General features: G+C 53.7%; 7 protein-coding genes across 7 annotated transcripts; 4 read left to right on the top strand and 3 right to left on the bottom strand.

Annotated features, from left to right (window-relative positions):
- Nucleotides 1-288: 288 nt before the first annotated feature.
- Nucleotides 289-1,260, top strand: PG985_001698 (zinc finger domain-containing protein; the record flags this gene model as incomplete). The annotated part of the gene is made up of 1 exon (XM_066821467.1): nucleotides 289-1,260. One exon carries the CDS (start codon nucleotides 289-291, stop codon nucleotides 1,258-1,260), a length of 972 nt encoding a protein of 323 aa, XP_066688899.1.
- A 2,789-nt stretch (nucleotides 1,261-4,049) lies between these two features.
- Nucleotides 4,050-5,470, bottom strand: PG985_001697 (uncharacterized protein; the record flags this gene model as incomplete). Its single annotated transcript, XM_066821466.1, is given in 2 exon segments — nucleotides 4,050-4,298; nucleotides 4,313-5,470. 2 exon segments carry the CDS (start codon nucleotides 5,468-5,470, stop codon nucleotides 4,050-4,052), a joined length of 1,407 nt encoding a protein of 468 aa, XP_066688898.1.
- A 456-nt stretch (nucleotides 5,471-5,926) lies between these two features.
- Nucleotides 5,927-6,387, top strand: PG985_001696 (uncharacterized protein; the record flags this gene model as incomplete). The annotated part of the gene is made up of 2 exons (XM_066821465.1): nucleotides 5,927-5,935; nucleotides 6,151-6,387. The coding sequence occupies 2 exons, from the start codon at nucleotides 5,927-5,929 to the stop codon at nucleotides 6,385-6,387; spliced, it is 246 nt and encodes an 81-aa protein (XP_066688897.1).
- Nucleotides 6,388-11,297: 4,910 nt separating this feature from the next.
- Nucleotides 11,298-12,545, bottom strand: PG985_001695 (uncharacterized protein; the record flags this gene model as incomplete). Its single annotated transcript, XM_066821464.1, has 1 exon — nucleotides 11,298-12,545. One exon carries the CDS (start codon nucleotides 12,543-12,545, stop codon nucleotides 11,298-11,300), a length of 1,248 nt encoding a protein of 415 aa, XP_066688896.1.
- Nucleotides 12,546-13,084: 539 nt separating this feature from the next.
- On the top strand, nucleotides 13,085-14,216 carry PG985_001694 (uncharacterized protein; the record flags this gene model as incomplete). The annotated part of the gene is made up of 2 exons (XM_066821463.1): nucleotides 13,085-13,108; nucleotides 13,167-14,216. The coding sequence occupies 2 exons, from the start codon at nucleotides 13,085-13,087 to the stop codon at nucleotides 14,214-14,216; spliced, it is 1,074 nt and encodes a 357-aa protein (XP_066688895.1).
- Nucleotides 14,217-15,630: 1,414 nt separating this feature from the next.
- PG985_001693 (NAD(P)-binding protein) lies at nucleotides 15,631-16,827 on the bottom strand (the record flags this gene model as incomplete). Its single annotated transcript, XM_066821462.1, has 4 exons — nucleotides 15,631-16,365; nucleotides 16,432-16,557; nucleotides 16,611-16,742; nucleotides 16,792-16,827. 4 exons carry the CDS (start codon nucleotides 16,825-16,827, stop codon nucleotides 15,631-15,633), a joined length of 1,029 nt encoding a protein of 342 aa, XP_066688894.1.
- A 134-nt stretch (nucleotides 16,828-16,961) lies between these two features.
- PG985_001692 (uncharacterized protein) lies at nucleotides 16,962-18,123 on the top strand (the record flags this gene model as incomplete). The annotated part of the gene is made up of 3 exons (XM_066821461.1): nucleotides 16,962-17,100; nucleotides 17,162-17,633; nucleotides 17,691-18,123. 3 exons carry the CDS (start codon nucleotides 16,962-16,964, stop codon nucleotides 18,121-18,123), a joined length of 1,044 nt encoding a protein of 347 aa, XP_066688893.1.
- Between the last annotated feature and the right edge of the window lie 1,249 nt (nucleotides 18,124-19,372).

Genomic DNA, 19,372 nt, shown 5'->3' with positions numbered 1-19,372 from the left:
AGATACCTAAGTCAAACAATAGGTACCTGTGTACACTACCTAGAATTGATTGATCAACTGCTGGAGCCCATTCACCTACAGCTCACCTATTGCGTTGCCCCGCCAAAACAATCGAGCGGCGCGCGTTTGTGGACTTGGGCATTTTTTTCCCGCGCCCCAGTTGCGAATCCCCTCTTCCTCTTTTCCTCTTCGGCCGCTCACAACCTCACACATGGTCATCCAAGAAACTTGAGAAACATCGCGCGTTCATCACGCAACTGCACGTATATTTCATCAGTTTCATCAAAAATGGCTGATCAGCAAGAGAAGCAAGAGAAGAAAGGCCCCCGCGGCTTAATCGGCGCCATCCTCGCCAACAAGCGCAAGCGTGAGGCTGCAGAGGATGCTCATCTAGACGCAATACTTTCGCGACCCGTCGTGAGAACGGTCCCAGCCGACCGCACTTTTTCCACGGGGAGTCACCGCCGTCTGGAGGGCAGGGCCAGCACCGTGGAGCAGGCTGTGTCCTTGATCCACCGATACAGGGACGAGCAACCCGGTGGCGTGTTTCCCGCCGACACGAACATCACCATCTTCCAGCCCAACCCAATGCACATAGCCGCTTCGCGTCGTCCCATCGAGGACCAGCGTGCCCCCGCGCGTCGTCCCAAGGCCAAGCCCATCTCTGCGCCCCCTCCTCCTCCCCCTCCTCCTCCCAGCGAGTCGATGGATGGCGACAAGGAGGAGCCGGCCAGGAAGAAGCGCAAGCGCAGCAATCGTGGCAATAAGAAGAGACATTGTGGCTGGTGCGGGGAGCCCGGTCATGAGGTTCTCGATTGCGCCGGCCCTCCCGCCGAGGATGGTTACATTCATGCCTGCCCGGTACACAACACTTCGGCGCATACCGGTGCCGAGTGCCGGAAGTCCGAGGGCTGGGACCTCGGCCAGCGGTGGGACTACCAGGTCGTCCAGCGCCGTCACCTCCCTCCCTTGGCATACGAGCGGACCTGGGAGAGAATCGCCTGGGAGTACCTCACCAAGCCGGGTGTCGACACCGCCTCGATCAAGGCTGACGCCCTGCCGCTCACGGCTGGATTCTCCAAGACCATCGACAAGGCCAAGTTTTACGCCTACGACTACGCCAAGGGGAATACGGAGGGCCAACTCGGCTGTCAGGACCGAATTTCCACGGTTGGGGCATTCCTTTCGTGGGCTGACACATGCTTTGCCCCCATCAGAGTCGGCGCCAGGACCATCGAGGTCAGTGGCGCCCCTGACTAGACTTCTCACGAAAGGGGCCGAGCCTGAGGTGTAACCTAGCATTTCGTCTCTGTTGGCAGGATGCGTGGCACGAGAGCACCCAGCTACACTCGCCATCGCTACTCGATTTTCTTTCTGTTTTTGACTCGAGTGCCCTCACTCGTCAGGACTATCTACAGTTGGGGTCGAGGCTGACGACCAAGTTCGCCTCGCCCTCATTGAGTTTTTTCATCCTCCGGGAATTTTCTCTGTTTTTTTTTTTTTTTTTCTTTTTGCAGCTCTAGCGGAAGGGGAAGGGGCGTTAGTAATATTGATTTTCATAATAACTTGTCTTCGCTTCTGGTGTTCTATGTGCTATGCTGTGCTCTCATGCTGTGTGCAACTTGTTGACTGTGACAGTTGGTAGTGGGTGGCCCCATGGATGTGTCAGCTTGCCAAGCCACCCATGATGAGAATGCAGTATCCAATAGGAGGCCATCGCCTGTATGTGACCGGCCTCGATATCATAATCAAATGCACCCTCCGATTTCCAAGTCACCAGGGGACCCGAAGAAGATATGATGCGCGGCTCTCGACCCCCGTAGCAAGTATTGTTCAGCCCGATCATTTCGTCACTGTAGACCTTGGTAGTAAAGACGCACGCAAGGGATCAGCCGCAGGCATTCAATTGAAGTTGATTATATTCCAGGCGCAAGCCTCCCCAAAGGTCAAGCTGGTCAACCAAGCTTGGTGTAGCCACCCCATCCCATAGCCAGTTTGGTGGTCCCGACCGCCCCATTTGGACTTCGTCCAAATGCATCGTAAATGTTACTGGAAATGGACACATGGTAGTTTTCGCAGCTTAATAATGATGTCAGCAAAGTTCCAGATCCTGATAGCTCGTGGTTCGGACCTTTCAAGGCTTAGAAGGGGTGGATGCGGCTTTATCCCTCCAGAACGCCAAATTTCATAGCTGTCTCGTTTACACGCTGATCAAGCCCAAACCTCGCTTGTATCATCTGGCTACACTGTTTGTGATATAGCGTCAGTTTCAAGTTGAGCGAACCAAGTTTGGGGAAGCTATAGCCGATTAGCTCTTTATCCCTCAGGGTCGCAGCACAAAATGGGCGCTGTATCCCTGCCGCTTTCGCGATTCCACAACTACTCCCCTAGTACTTCCAATACGACCAAATCTAGTAATTAGGTATAAGACGAAACGCGGATGCTCATGACATAGTATCAAGCTAACCTGACTTGAGTTGCAGTAGTTGCAGTGGTTCACGTCTTTATCCCTGGGCGTTGGGGAATCGAACAACTTTGGAATGCCTCAGCCAGCCGTTACCCAACTTGGCACAGAGGTATTGGATAGCAGCGAGAGCTCCCTAATTAGACCTCCAACGGCTTAGTTGCCGTATGCGGCAGTTTTTGTCGTGGTTGAGTGTTACAACTGATCGGGTGAGCTTCCTCTCAGCAGTCACCCAACGCCCAATGTAAAAATGACACGTAGGCCAACGTTCGTGCTGGAATATGATCTCTCGTCAACAAGACGCACATGTGACGTTGCTTGGTGCTTTTCTCGCGGGTATCTGCAAACGTTTCAGGGCGCAATTGCTTTATCCCTTCTGCGTCCGCCCCAGATATCATGGAACGAACGGGTTGGATCAACTGTCATATACCTCGATCGTATCCAACTCAAGGGGCCCATCCAGATTGGATATGTCGTGAAAGTATTTGGCGATAGTACTTACATCTATTGGGCCGGTCCCGCCCATTTGGTCATCTGGTATCTGGTCTCCGATGATAATTGGGAACACTTCCACGCGGCGGCGACACGTGAGAGCTCTGAATCATGGCTGCGGACTTCAAGGACTTTTCATCTTAAGGCTGGTGGGCAGCGGTGATACGGGAGAGATGTTTTTCTGGCGGCTACGCCGTTATCCCCCGGCGGCCCACCAGATTTTGGCGTAGCGCTGCCCCTTTATCCCTGACACTTGCAAACTCGGATTGCAGGCTTGGTATTGCTAGTTAGAGCTGGAAACTCTGTATCCAGCGAACTCTACCCCATTGAATTCATGTGCGTCAATTTGGGGTTCCAAGGAGCTTTTCCTCGTGGTGTTTTCGAGATGTTGCTGTTTATCCCCCGGGTGGCCAGCCAAATGTGGCGGAGCCCCGCTGCTTTATCCCTGACAGCTTTTAACGGGGATTGCAGACTTGGTATCGCATTCGGGGACTGCAAACTCCGTATACAGGATTTTCTACGTTATGCAATTGATCTGTAGCAGTTCAGGCACTCTAGGATCTGGTCTTGGTGATGTATTCGAGATGTTGTGCTTTATCCCCCAGGTCGCCCGCTAGATCGTACGATGCCCCCCCCCCCCCCCGCTTTATCCCGGGCCGCCTTCCGACCCTGGGCAATTGGTGGCTGGCCCAGTTGTATTCCAACAACCCCAAGTTGCATTTACTGCCTCGTTCACGTTTGGGGACGGACGATGCTGCGCTGGAGTTTCGCCGCTCCGTCGCTCTATCCCGCCTGATTCTAGACCCCAACCCCTACATCCCGGTCCAACCTAGATGAGCTCCATAAACCGGACCCTATCTAGGTCCATGGCAGTCGATCCAACTTCTCATCCCGTGACATCCGAGGCGGTACATGGGCAGTATAAAGCGTAGACGCCCTGCAAGGGTTCCACACATGCGAGAAGATCACATAGCTGTTTATTGAAATGCCTCATAATACTGAGTTGACTCCAGCTTGACGAACAGCAGATTTTTGAAGGGATGGTGGGTAACAATGTTTGCATTCGATATTCTATGTTTCCAGCTATTTGATCTCAACGGGTTTCGTCGTAATCGTTGAAGAGCTCATCGTCCAACCCACTGAGCTCCTCCCGGCGTGCCTTCGCGTCGTCGAGGACTTTCTTGGCCTTGTCCAGCTCTTCCTCCTTTTCCTCCACCGCCTTCTCGGCCTCCAAAATGGCGGCTCTCAGGCTATTGCGAGCCAACTGGACATCTCTTACGGCGGCCTTGATGTCGTCGTCGGTGACGGAGAAGATCTCGTCATACACCTTCTTCACCTGGCTCTGATCCGCTTGACGCAGGCGGTGCTGTGCCGTATGTTGTCGAGGAACCAGTCGTGCAGGTTGACCTCGTTGCGGGTCTCTTCAAAGATGGCGTCTGTTGGCAGGGGCTTGACTTCATTCTTGGCACCAGGATCGTACACGTTGAGTCCCGCCATCGAGACCAAGGAGCTGGCTAGGATGGTGCCCAAGACCTCGCCTCGGTTGATCTGGCTCACTTGCCAGGCTTTGGTCAAGGGCACGAAGACCTGTCGAGGCTCCAGGCCCATGAACTTGATGCAGGACATCAGGAGGCCGTATAGGTTAGCCCCGCTGTTGAAAGCTGCCATGTTGGGACGACAGTCCTGCTTGCGCGTCTGCAGGTCGTGACTGCTGCCAATAAGGAGGGGAGATTGGACTTGCGGTTCGCTGGGACTCGCGCCGTACATCAGCCGTCGCTCGAACATGGAAACGAGGGCATGGATGCCTCCGGCCACGCTGCTGGAGAAACGAGGGCGAGGAGTGTCCTGCGACATTTCTCCTTCCGAGGCTTCTCTGCCGACATGAGCAGCAGTGTCATTCTCAGCCTCAATCTCGGCTTGCATATCTGACGTAGGAGTGACTCGGCCCGCGAGCGGGTACTGGCTGTCGATCTCCATAGCCCAGGCCAGGTCGGTAGTCTGCCGCTGGTTCAGCTGGAGCTGGTCCAAGACGTCCCCACTTCTAGCATCCCAAGCAGCGCAGCCGGCAGCGTACGTTTGCAGGATGTTGATCAGAGCGCGAATCTCGATGGCAGTGAGGAACTTACCATTTCGGCCGGTGACGGCGATGCCAACAGCGTAGGCACCAGGGCCATGTTCGCTGTATACGTTGCACCAGGCGGCGGACTGCTCGTCATGGAACTCGTACGCCACGGTACCCATGCACAATGATCGCAGCACACGGGGATGAAGGGTGTGCAGCAGCAGGAATGTGGATTCATCTGCCATTTCATCTTCGTGGAAGACTTTGGCGACGGTGTCGTCGGTGCGAATCAGGGATTGCATGTCGCACATGTCGAGCGCCATCTGCTTGACTACGTCCCATACGTCCTCATAAGACCGCTCGGGGTCATCGAGAATCTCAACCAGCTCAATTGCGAGGCTGGAGAGAACGGGCAAAGTGCCCGATCTGACTGGCAGAATCCGATCGCTCATCGTTTCTTCTTGGGCTTCTTGCATTGATGCAGCTGAGTGTTGTGAAGAGATGCGTGCTCGAGGATGAACTGCGATGGTCAGAATGAGGATTTTGTTTGCGAAACGATCGAGCAGGCGACGTGTTTCCTATTGACAAACGCGTGGTAAGGTTGTGGGGCCGTAGCTCATTCTCTACGTGGTAGACACATATCCATCACCTGGTGTGGGCAGCAAGTGGGGACCGGTGATGCTGGCTGGTGGGAGGTTGTGTGCATGTAGACGACGCTGGGAGCAAGCATGGTATATTGCGGGAAGTAACCTTTCCTGTACCTGGAAAGAATGCCAAGGATTCATTTTGCTTAGGCGGCAGACGAGGTCTCTCTACGATAGTAACACTAGATTCATAGGAACAAGAGGTATTCAATCAAACAGCGCCCTCCTGACTGCCTGCGAACTTTCCTCGTTAGTTGGTTCATCATGGCGATGGTAGCTCAGGTTGGCTCTTAGGTGGTCCTGAAACCCTCCATTTCTAAGACCGTTTCTCACCCCTCTGTCCCTCTCAAGCTCGGTGATCCATGGTTCTACTTGTCGCCATCGTCCAACTCGCGGAAGAAAACATCAGACTCATCATTAGCAGAATAAAACTTGTTTGAGATTGATTCGTACGTAAGTGAATTCCGCAGCATCTCCTTCATTTCTAGCTTACCTTTCATCTCTTCCTGCAGCATCTCAATGCCATCATGTTTTCCCATGAGTTGCGCCCCCGAGCCCCACGCTCACAAGTGCCGGCCGCCCTGGCCAATCCCGCCGATCCTGCCGATGTCGGTGCCGACCCCGCCGAGGTCCCGGGCCCCGTCTTAGACAGCGGCGAAGAAAGCGACGAGGAGACCATCGCCGACCTCACTCAACATCAGAAGCTCCGTGAAAGCACGGACTAGGCCATCAAGAAGGGGGCATCATTGAACGCCCACTTCCGTACCTCCCCAAGATGTGCGGTCATCCTGGTCACCAGGCACCTGGACAACCAACGGCTGCCGTAGTAGAGCGGCTTTGGTACCTTTCTGTTGGTAGCTGTGATGAATAATATTTTTGTGCCGACGATTATGATAGTCTGTGACAATGTGTATTTGTGACCTCACATAGTGTACGTGTTGGAGCTAATCTGTGAACGTGAATGTATGACGCCTGGCGCTTTGCCCAAAAACCTTGATTCCATCACGGCAGCGCATGTAAAACTCATGACGTCCCGCCTCGGAAAGGGAAGGGAAAGTTGGCAACGGCTGATGGCTGTGGGCTAGCTAGCATTAGGTTGAGCTTGAGTTTCTGCGCTGTTTGTTTGTGAAGTCACAGTAGCCATGTCGGGAAGGTTAGATACTGGGGTCGGAATTGGCGGCTTGAAGTGCCTGTTTCATCCACGCCCTCTAATTGTGGCCACGGGGGAGAATGCTACTTGGTGTGTTATGATATGCTGACATCGGAGTTTGCAAATGGGAGCTTGCCAAGCACAGCTATCTGAGCTTTCGATGGCGGTCGTCATCTGGTAGTCGCTGACCCGAGACCCGAGATGCATAGTGGCACGGGGAGTAGGAACCTGACACCCAGAAGAGAACGCAGCAGCGCCAAAGTCTGTATATACTTTATATGAGTCGATTCGCCGCTGCAGGCGAAGCTGTAAGTCAGTTGGTGGATTGGTGGCTAGGCTAGTCCTGTCAAAGACCTCCTACCCCTGCCTGATTCATATTAGACACTACCATGTTTAGCCCAAGTCGACGCTTCACATGCACCAGGACCTAGAGACTTGAACTCTGGTGAGAAAGCTTGCAGCGGTGATTGCAATCTTCCGTGCAAATTCCCAGTCCAACTGCATCTTGGCTGTCGACTTGTCCATGTCTAGATCCTTTTACCCTCTGATCAACGAAAGATAATGTCCTAGGTAGACGACATCAGAATGAATTCAAATCGTGCCAAGCGCTTTGGAACACCCTTTTGTATCCCAAGCGGCGATTTCAAGTCTATCAAACGTGTATCCGCGGGGAAATTCATGTCCGAAACCTCCTACCCCCAGACGAGTGGAAAGCTAACACTGGAGTTGAACCAAGGCGCATCCACTCCCGGCCTTACCTGTCGCCTCCCTACACTGAAATGGACGCCCAGTGTGAATTTCGGTCTGATTGCAGACTTCCTTGGCGAGATATGCATGTCGAGATCCTTCTACCCCCTGAGTGCTCGGAAGCTAAGAACACATTGAAATGACGACGAGATAAAACGAAACTTTGGCTGCGGGCAGTTTATCCCATTTCTGGGCTGTATATAAAGTTTGGCAGCTATCGGATGCTTAGCTGCTGATATATCCATACCGAAACCTTCTACCCCCTACTTTATTTAGGGAAAGGCGCCTTCTACCCCTAATACATCCCGAGCCACATACCTTCCCCAGTGACTTATCTTTTTGCTCTAAAGTGCGGCCCAGGTCTCCCTCCCATCACATTTATCTGCCAACTTAGTTTGGTAGCTTCGGGACGGATGCAGCCCGAGATATCTTCCCCCTCGTCTTCTACCCCCTCCCCATTATATGGCCCTGGTCCACTTGGATCTGCCAACCTATGGGCAAGTGCGCTCTGTAAGCTTGATATAGTCAATTGCTAGGTCGTCTAGCTCTTCTGCCCAACTGCTGACAGAATTTCCGTGGCAGGGGCTAACGATGTTCATGGTCCGACAATTCGGTGTCTTCTACCCCCGCCATTGACACTGAGTGTACGTTTACAATAGCCATTGTCAATGGATTCCCGGCTGTCCTGCCGTGCTGTAGAGATATATACAAGCCATTTTAAGCAGCTGCCGGGTCCAGCTCCTTTGCCGCGGCTCGACTTCTGCCTTTCCAATCCTCCCTACCCACGGGATGCACCATGGCAGATGGACCTCGAAAACGGGCAAAATTGCACCCCGTCCTCTGCCAACAGCATTCCCCGGATAGGGCTCATACATTGGCCAAGTTCTGTAGCGTTCCCGAGTGTGGGTCTGGAGCTACAAGCTTAGCAGCCTTCTACCCCCTAGATGTACCACCAGGTATACTTACCGAAGGCGACGAGCTTAGAGTCAGCGATCTCTTCTGTGGCCTAAGAGCCCCAATAGATAGTTTTTGGCTGAATTTGAAGTTGATAACTCTTTATTTGCCCGAGATATAAGTCTTGAGGTCTTCTACCCCCTGAGATGCATTCGCTAATAGCTCTGCCCATAAGCCACCTATGCGAGCGAGACTTGGCATATGCGTTAAAACTAAGATAGGTTATTAGCTGCTCCAATCTCGGCTGAATCGCATGTATATCGTCGTCGTTGGATCCCACTCCCCAGTTCCCACTCTCCACAACCCACCCGGCATCTCGTGACAGCGACTGTCGCGAACAACCCTTTGGAATATGGTAACTGTTAGATGGCCAGCGCCATCGGAATGCTCAGGTAGTCTGCCTTGCCAAGCTCTTATTCTCCAACTCTCATCATTATTGATGCTGCCACCAACAAGGCAGCACATATCAACTGGCATCCTCGACCACGACAACAATAAGAGGAGGTGGATGGATTAGGCATTCGGACTTTGGTGCATCTATAACATGGAAAGCTTGCCAGCTATTGTACACAACTAACTTGGTCGCCCCGTCACTCGGTCCACTGCGTTGTATGGGCCGCGGACCCAGAGGGTAGAAGGTGCCAATGTGGATAGCAAGTGCAAATGGGCAGCTCTCGCTCTGAAACATTGTATGTGCAGTTTAAATAGTAGTGAGACAATTTAAATCCATTTGTAGGTTAATCAGACTCTGTTGTGGTGGGTTTTGAATGGTAAGGATAGTAGGGGGTAGGAGACTGAAATGGGGGGAAATGACTAACCGAGCGACTGGCACGCCTGCCGCTTGGCTCCTACCTTTCAAAAGACGTTCTCGTTTTACAGGACAAGTTTGGTTCAAGTGGGAGACCCGATTGTTGAGATATCCGCGATATAATATTCAGGGGGTAGAAGGATTAGTCACTATGTTACATGCTTCTCAGTGACTAAAATGGGATACAATCTGTTGTATCACCTCTCCCATAAGCTAGCTGGTCGAACCCAACAGCCTATTGGCTCCCTATTGCGGTCTAGAATGGTGCTCATGCAATGACTTGAGCGGATGCGACAGGGCGATGAGCCGAAAGGTTTCACATGCCGCGACTGCATGCCGCTGGGCTCGCTGTGTCGAATGCATCATACCAATGGATTGTGAGGGTCATGTTTACCTGATGGTATTGATCATCCCGTCGCTAATAAGGCTTTTATAGTGATGTTGTTTGCCATTCACATGTCAGGGGGTAGAACGCTGACAATCACACACAAGGTGGGGATAGAAGGATCAACAGCCTATGCCCCGGACACCAGGCGTTGGACACAAGAAATAAGACATTCATCAGATGCGCCATGCCCAGGCGAGCCTGGGAACATGTTTTGGTAATTCCCCGGGCGAAATGGGGCCAGTTCTATCTGTTTGAAGGCTAGGGGGTAGAAGGATTGACTACCGGCGCCACCTGCCCCGCGCTTCTGCAACTCGGCCCGACTACCCCATACGCTGCGCCTAGCTCCAGAAAGCTAGACTACAAGTTCTGGCGGCTCTCGGGGCGAACTTGGGTCAATTGCGTCAGTTCGAAAACTAGGGAGTAGAAGGTTTGACCCACCACACAGCCTCTCCAGAGACGACGACACCACAGTTTTTACCATGTGCTGATAATTCAGGTTGTAATTAGCCGGAATGCTGGTTTTGGTGGCTCTCCGGGCGAGTCTGAGGCTGTTGTCGCCGGCTCAATATCAGGGGGTAGAAGGTTGAAATCTGAATATCTTGGGCAATATGGCAGCTTGCCTCTTCAAACCAAGAATACAGATTCTCGTCACCTTGAAAGCGCTGTCTGCAGAGTTTGGGGCTCATAGAATCCGTTTTGGCTGCTATATTCAGCTTTGTGGTATCAGGGGGTAGGAGGATTGGTAAGCTATATCTCCATGGAGACTTGATCTTATCAGCCCAAATGACGTGCAGTAGGCTTGCATAAGCTGCCTCTATGTCTCGACTAGCTCCTGGGTTGACCCAGAACGGATCGCTGCCGGCCTATGGGTGGTCTTAGTGAGCGGGAGCAAAGGGACTCGACATCGACATGACAGACATTCGCCACCTACGGATGCAATCAATCCAGATAGATCGCAGCTCCGCTGATTCTTGGAGACTCATTGGGCCCATGGGCTTGGGCCAACATGGTTCTTCCTGCATTTGGAATTCTCGTCTTCGTGGCACAAGGCGACCGGATCCCTACTTCACCAACCCCAGGACCATCATATGCGGGGTTACCTGCACGTCAGCGTGATGCACGAGCTCACCTGGCACCGAAGAACGTCGAGGGGGTGAAGGCAATGCAGATAGGTTGCTAGGTATCACACCTAGGCAAGTTGTGCCGTAGACAGGTATTCAACAGAGGTCCGAACTGATCACCTGGTCTAGTACTACACAGACACTTCGAACTACATAGTAAGAACATGGGGTGCATCGACATCACAAGGCTACGAATAAGTACTTTTCATCAGAGGCTACAATGTTACAAACTGGCAGCATCACATCACACGGCACGGCACGGGGAGACAACGACAAGCATAAAAACGACCATTTCATTTTTCCTTTATCCATTCCAAAAAAAAAAAGTGTGGAGAAAACCTCGCCGGGTTGAAAAACTCCATCTTGATGGCAAGCAGGGTTGACCTGCCGCCCAGTAGAAACAGTCCTCGACGAGTTGATGAACTCGAGTCAAGAATGCACTGTTTTCATAGGTAGACATTTGGGGTCTACATGTCAACGTCTCGCGAGACATCCGCCATGCTCGTGGACTTGGTCGGGACGGTGAACTCGGTATCAGGATCCTCGTCCTCGGAGTACTCGCTTTGAGGATAGTCGATCAGATCGTCCTCTCCGCCTTCCGGGAAAGGTGTCTCCGCTGCCTCGGCTGCCGCATCATACTGCTTCTGCCAATCCTTGCACCACGCCATGAACTCCTCCGCGGAGGAGGTGTTCTCTTCGACGCCGAGCTGGCCCGCAGGTTTGCGAGAGTAATCGAAGTCATCGAACTTCTTCTTGTCGATGGTCTTCGCAAAGTCGACTGACAAAGGCATGGGTGTCCAGGGCCGGACGTGGTTATGGGACGCTGCGCCCGTGATGTAGTCATAGGCGACATCCTCCCAAGCATCGTTGGCTATCATGGGAGGGAGGTTAGCTCGCTGGAGAACGAGGTTTCGCCACTTGTCCTCGTGGTCCCAGCCCTTGGCCACACGGCAGTTCAGGTAGGTGTGGGCCTTGCTGTTGTGCAGACCGCACGCGTGAATGAAGCCGTCCTCTGCGGGAGGGCCGGCGCAGTTGAGCACCTCGTGGCCAGTCTTGCCACACCAGCCGCAGGGACGTTCGGTCTTGCGTCGCTTGGCACCGCGGCCGCTCTTCCTCTTGCCATCGGACTTGTCATCCTTCTCGTTCTCGTCCTGCTTGGGTACAGGACCTGGGCCCTTGGCGGGCGAGGGAAGAGCGTGACGAGGGCGGCGACGACCACGTTGGTCCTCGATGTTACGACGGGCCACCCGCTGGGCCTGTGCATCGTACCTTCGCAAAATGACGTCCGTCCGAGGCATCTGGCCATTGTGTTGTTCAGCCCATCGCTGGCCCAGAGGGCCGAGGAGTTCCGGGTCGGAAACAGTAGTGGACAAGTCACCCGTGCTGGAAAGACTGGGGAACATGTTCTGCGTTCTGGGAGGGTTGGTTATTCCCAGAAGGTGGCCGCCGCGAGTCGTGTTCAGGTCCACGAAAGCAGATGGCAAGCGGACGAAGTCTGGCAGGTCTGGCAGCAGACTGTTGATGCCGACACTGGGGCCAGCAGCCTTGTTATTGTCTTGCTCTCTGATGACAGGAGCGGCGACACCAGGCATCGGGGTGCCTGGGTCAGCAGAACCCTCATCGTCGTCGTTCTTGGCAGCAGAGGCAGACGAGACGAGGTTGCTGAGCATGCCCTTGGCACGGCCCTTCTTGTCGTTCATCTTCTGGTCAGACATCGTGGAAGTAAAATGCTTGCAGAATCTTGATGATTTGCGCGATTTTTTTCTTTTGGCTTGCGATGATGAAGAGCAGTTGGAAGATGGGGGCTTGCGTGGGAAGAAGAAGGGGATTCACAGCTTGACCCGCGAAAAATGCCCAAGTTACCAAAACACCAAGCTACGCGTCTCTTGGGTGGGGCACAACAATCAAACGTGTGAGCAGTGGGTGGTTGAGCTTGCTACCTATCTAACAGGCTGTTTTGGGCAGTGGGGGCTTCAAATGGGTAGGTAGGTACTGTAGCCAGGCGTTCATCAATGAGGCATATGTCAAGTAAGCAGGGCAATTAATGAAGCCAACCTTAGCTGCCCATGTACCTAATCTGATTGCCTTAAACGTCCACTGTAAGGCGTGAGATGCAGGTTGATTGATTGTTTGTGGGGTTCGATCTCAGGACTGACTTGACTTTGTTGTTACCTGCAACCTTGTGACTTTTGCGATCTTGTACATCATCCACGCACCATTCCTCATCAAAGCCCATCAGAATACAGCCTTCAAGATGGCCAAGATGCTGCAGAACCTCGTCGACCTGCGCGACGTCTTCCCCTGGCGACCGCAACAACCAAGCCCTGTTTCTGCAGAACCAAACCGTGGTCCCCTTCGATGCCTCGGCTGCCGGCGCGGCCAACGAGCTTCTCTCAACCAACGGCCTGGACATCCTCCTGCGCGTGGTCCGCCGGTTGATCTCCTTCCAAGCCGACAAGTGGCTGAACCCGTCACCGGGAGAGGCCCCCAACCCGCTGCTCGAGCTGGCATGGGCTGACCTGGAGGTTGACAACGGCCAGCACACCCACAAGGCCCGCCTTGACATCCTCAAGACCTTCTTCCCTGAGAAGGACCTGACCAAGGAGGACCTCAGCTTCGAAGCCCTGTCCCGTCACGACCTCATGCACAGATCCATCTGGCGCCGGCTCCCCTTCCTCCTCCACGACCCTGACACCATGTCGCGCAAGACAGGTGGTGACGAATGGGAGAACGAGAAGCCCAGCGAGGGCGAACGGGGAGACAAAGGGATGACGGAGCTCGCCGAGGACAGCCTTGTCTGCTACGACCCCGCCAAGTTCAAGTCTATTCAGGAGGCCATCGAGGACCGGCTTGGCGTCTTTGTCGACCCCAAGCGCGGCCGGGACTACTACGTCCAGTTCAACGAGCCCGCCGTCATCCGCGTCCGGTACATCCCACGTAATGTTAATGATAAGGACAACGAAGAGAATGTGATCCACGTCGACAGCCGCCAGCTCATCCAGGGCCCTTATCCAAACCTGGCGCTCGTTCCCGATCCCGACTGGAACATCGTCACCTACAACAAGATTGCGGTGGTCCACCTCCACGGCCCAAACAACCGCGACTTCTTGAAGATGTTCCACTTCGACGGTTCCGTCTTGCCCGTCGACCAAGAGATGGAGGAAGCTGACCAGTGCGAGGCATACATGTTCTACTATCGCATACGTGCCCCCATGCGTCGCATAGAACAGCCCGATGCAGCTGCTATCATCCAAGCGATGGACATTGCCGCCGGGGATGCCGAGCCTGACTCACCACTTCAGCCGTCTACCCTCGTCCGTGGGCTTCGTCGAGAAGATTTTGGCCAACGCCGAGACCACCAGGACGAATACGAGGGTCTAATTTGAGGTCAGGCCCAAAGTCGAGGCCGTGTCCAAGCCTCCACCGGAGGTCGTGGCCAAGGTTCAAACCGAAACCGAGGTGGGGCGAGATCTCAAGGCAGAAACCACGGACGGGGTCGGGGTCGGGGGCGGGGGCGTTATTGAATAAGCTTTCACGTGACTTCCCTAGTTCCTTTATCGATAGCCAGTCGCGCCAATGGCGGCGGCTGGTCAACACGAAAGACCGCAGGAATGAAATCGTGTTTGCCTATTAATAATGATTGCTTTTGAATTGTGTGATAATGATCGTAGTAGAATGTGACTAAATGAATAAGATGCTGGATGTACATGCCAACCTCCATCACTTCATGGCCTACCTGGGTAGGTGTTTGATGATCCCTGAGCTTGGAAGGGATGAAATGACCTGTCTTCCACCTACCAATTTTGTTGCTTCATGATAGCTACTCCCACAGCTCTGGCGTGTTTCTGGTCTACCTCTTACGGGTATAACGTGCTCCGTTGGAATGTCCACCGAGCTGTCCATTTTGCTTATATATCCAAAGCTTCTTGGTCAACTCTGTGTTTTATTATAAGCTCTGGAAAAGAAGTCTGTTGCGGCTTGTCAGGTACGAAGCAACAAGGTCGAAGGCGGATGATACATGATACCTCCCACCGTCGGCTCGTGTTTCCTTGGGACGAATCGGCTAACATGTACCCGGTAGCCTTGTAAGTACAACGCTCACAGCATGAGGCTTTACGGCTTCTGGGGACACCCGTATCTCTGAAGACCGGAAGCAGTCCAGCCTCATGTATGAAAGCATCGAAATGGAGATGACGCTCATTGGGGAAATCAATGGATGGGCTGGACGTGACGCACTTGAGTACCACGCTTTCATTTAGCCGGTCAGCTTATGGGATGCGGGACGGAATCTCGTGGTTTTGATTGGGTATTCGCATGCAGCAGCCTCATGCGCCCACCCGCATCGACACCGGTGACAGGGGTGGACTACACCACCATTGGCAACAAAGCTTGTGCTGACATGCAGTTAAGCAGCAACAACTGATGGTGGCATCTGGATGCATGACTGAAGGCCAATCAGCTTCGATTCAGAGCTAACACACAGCCCCAAATCGTTAGACGCCGCAGCAGATCGGGTGTTGAAGAATCATCATCCCAGTATTTATTGGCTGATTTGCATCGGGCCCGCACACTCCTACACCAATTGCAGACGAATCACATGATCTTGGGCGGTTACACAGTGTCGCCCTCTGTGAGTTTGCAGCGCTTGTTAGGCAGGCTTGGCGTAAGCTCCAGACCATGTTCAAGTCTAGGTGACACCTCCGCGATCCACATTCATTAAAGTAGGACTATTCAGCAAGTAATGATCCACTGAGACAGAGACAGAGACAGAGATGCATCAATTGACCTTCCAGTAACCCACTACTTGCTTCCAGTCTTCATGCCAGACGCCCCGAACTTGGTGCCCCAGTTGCGCACCTTCTTGTCCATGTCGCCGCGGACAAAAGCCATGGCGATAACTAGCAGACTGGCGAGCACCCAGTCCAGGCAGCCCCTAAGGACGCCTCCCCGGACGCTGCCCCCCAGCATGCTTCGCTTCACGAGGCCGGTTTGGAAGTCGGTAGTGATGAGTTCTTGCCCGTTCTCTAGTTCCTTAATGCTTCGCGACGCAATGACCTCGGGGGCGAGCGGAGTATCCCCGGCTTCGAGCAACTTGGTCAAGTCGGATTTGATCCGATTCTCGGCCTCGAAGCCGTCAGTCAGTATCCCCGCCGGGAATATGGTGTGAAGCCGAATCTTGGGCTCCCGAGGGTTGGCGGCGGCGTACAGGTTCACTTCTTGGGAGAGAGTGTCGGAAAGGGATCGCAAGGCGGCCTTGGAGGGGCTGTATGGAGAATAGCCAGTGAAGCTGTAGAAGGCCAGGAATGACGCCGTGAAGATCAGGTGGCGCGCGGCGGGCGGACTGGCACCTGTCTTCTCCATCGACGTGGTAGATACTGGGGTCGGGCGATCATGGTCTCTCTGGAGCCATTGCCGCAGGCTTGCATGCGCCATGTAGAGGGCCGTAAAGTAGTTGTGGTTCATCTGTTTCGAGAACTCGGACACTGGAGTGTCGACAAACAGTGTGGGGTGCGAGCTACCAGCGCAGCACCAGACCTGCATCCGCCGTATATTTCATTAGCCTAAGAATGGCATTCAAGGTGGCAAGTCAGCATGACCCACAATGTCTGGTGCATTTCCTCCATTCCATGTTGCAACTTCTTCCAACACGCGGACGGCTTCGGACGGGGACGTGAGGTCGGCGCTGATCTGGTGGAATCGCTGCATCTCAGAGCTTGCAGCACCATTCTAGGCCGCCATCGTCAGTGACCCGTGTTGGTACCAGAGAGAACTCATCTCACCTTGACATACGCCAGCGACTCGAGAAGCTTGGTTTGGTCGCGTGCCACGATGACCACATTTGCGCCCCTCTCGGCCAGTTGACGTGCTACTGCAAGGCCCATGCCGCGTGAACCGCCGGTGATGACGGCCGTCTGCTCATGTCAGCACTTCATCAATGCATCGGCGTTAGAATAGTCATACCCTGCCTCGGACCTCAAAGGCGGATGGTGACTGCATGTTTGTGGGTGAATTTTCGTGTGGACGGGTAAGGGGGCACAAAAAGAGTCGTTCCTTGACGAATGCGATGGTCGGGAGACAGAAGAGAGAGAAGGAAAGAAGTGTAAGAAAATGCCAAGCGAAAAGATTTGGACATGGCCGCACTCTCGATCGTGTTCGTCGGGGCTCGCTTCTACATGCGACACACCAAGAAGGCCGGCCTCAAGTGGGACGACTGGATGATTCTCGCGTCGCTGCTGCTTATGATTGCAACGGATATCGTGGCGATATGCGGTTCGTACCACTCCCAGGCTCTGGCAGTGGCCCATGGAACAGTTCTGATGCACCTGAGTAGCTATTACGGCTAATCCAGACGGGCCTGAACACGCCACTGTCCCGACCGATACGGAAGACTATTCGCCGGCCGACGTCTTGTACACGAAGCTCGACTACGCCTCCACCGTCATGTACTTCTCCATTACCGCAACAACCAAGTTGTCCATCCTGCTTCTGTACAATCGAATCTTCTCAGTCAATGTCCTGCTCCGCCGGTTAGTCAGGCTACTCCTGGCCGTAGTCATAGGCTTCTGGATCGGCTGCACGGTTGCCAATCTCACCAACTGCATCCCGATGGAGTACGTGTGGATCAACAGCCTCTCGGATCCTCGCTACTGCTTCAACTACAACATATACTGGTTTGCAAGCGGCATTTGTGAGGCCTTCATCGATGTGCTGATTATCCTGCTCCCCGTCAGGACGATTCTCGGCTTGCAACTGAGCACCGAGAAGAAGGTGGCCATCGCCTTTGTTTTTATGCTGGGTGGCTTGTAAGTACCGAACTCCACGACTATCTATCATTCTGCCAAGCAATAGCGGGACTGAAGCTGCAACAGCGTCATATTGTCTGGTTTGCTCAAGGCCATCTTTGGCTACATCCCAGGGAGTAGACAGCCATCTTTCTTTCGAACCCAGCTTTGGACCACCGTACATTGCGGTACTGGCATCGTCTGCGCATGCCTACCAGTCTGTTTGCCTCTGCTCACGCAACTCCGAAGGTCCAGCGGGTTCCCCGGTTCGTCCTTGTTTCGGAAGTACTGGTACCGGGTCAGCAACAGGTCGTCAGTCGAACAGAACGGTGGCAACCCTCGCGGGGAAGCAAGCGGTGGGGGGCCGTTTCCGTTTCAACCCTTGCCGGCAGTTCCGGCGGTCGGAGGACTGTCGCCTCAAGACCACGAACTTACAGTGCGCTCGGGATCACACAATCAACTGCTCAGTGTCGGATCCAATGGGTCCAGGTCTTCTGGGAGTCTTGTGTAATACACGGAGTTGATATAACTGAGCCTTGGCCACTAGGGTGGTTCGCATTTATGGGAGCCTTGATGTTGATTGAGTCTCTGTGCCACATGAAACCATAACTAGCAGATGCCATAATCTGACTATGTAGCGGACTATTCCACCCTAACAGACGGCATACTCATCGCAGAGCTTCGCCTGTTGGCGTAGTGGCTCGTATGTCGCCGCAGTCACGACCTCAAGCAGCCTGGGTAAGTGCAGTGGCAGTACTATGACCAATTGCACCACATTAGTCGCCTGCTTGGGAGTTCGCATGCTGGACTCTCGAATGCTACATCCAGTGAGTGCTCCATGATATCGCTCAATACCTTCGTTGCCAGACTTAAGAATCCTGGACCGGTCCCTCCAAATGAAAGTCTTTTCTCCATGCGGCTCGGTCACTAAGCAAAGTACTGGACCCCAAGCCGAGCACAAATGTGTCGGCTCCCGAGGGCTGCCGTTCTCAGCTGTCATCTGCCCTATTCACGACCGACGCCTATCACCCTTGACCATGCGGTATTGAATCCACAAATGTATTGGCGCTGGCATAGTTGGCCTTCCGCCCAGTGATACTGTAGAGGGGCCCGAGCCGAGATAGACAAAAAGGTCGAGCCGTGAACCATGAAGGTCCGAACCCCCCTAAGTGCGTGGATTCAAGGTTGTACTCTCGAAGCTCCGGGCTCGGAGGACCATGGTCATTTGAAGTGCACGGTTCGCCGGGGACGTCGCCGAGCGGGACGCCCTGTACGTCTTCAAGCCGGGTACCTTCGCCTGTGACAAGCTCGCCAAGAAGCATTTCATTTACAGAGTCCACGACCGCGCTGGGTGAAAGTAACAGTAGCTCCTTCTCGTTGTGTTCGGCCATCTTCGGAATTACAACGCGACCAAGGCCTCAAATCCCACCGGAAGATAACTGGTCGAGTTCTCTGGGATTATTCCAAGCTATAGATGGTTTCAAGCTCGACAGTGCCCTTGATATCTTCTGCCGATTTGTTGGGCTTTCTGCATGTAGCCTTCCTGATGTATGGACGCCGCGAACATGTTGATCGGTTGGGCTGGATTCAAGCGCTCATGATCCGCCCACAGTGTGTTTGAGCCTGTACTTAAGTGTTTGGGCGTGAAACAGCTTCAGAAATCAACACGCGATTGCTCACCTCTTCAAAACGTTGCTACCATGACCCTTAGATGCCCACGCATATATATTAAATAGGAACAACTCCAGATCCAACGTGTC

The sequence above is a fragment of the Apiospora marii genome (assembly GCF_038362585.1).
Source record: "Apiospora marii strain CBS 49790 chromosome Unknown utg000002l_segment0_segment0, whole genome shotgun sequence".
NCBI classification, from domain to species: domain Eukaryota; kingdom Fungi; phylum Ascomycota; class Sordariomycetes; order Amphisphaeriales; family Apiosporaceae; genus Apiospora; species Apiospora marii.
This window is presented reverse-complemented; position numbering and strand designations above follow the sequence as displayed.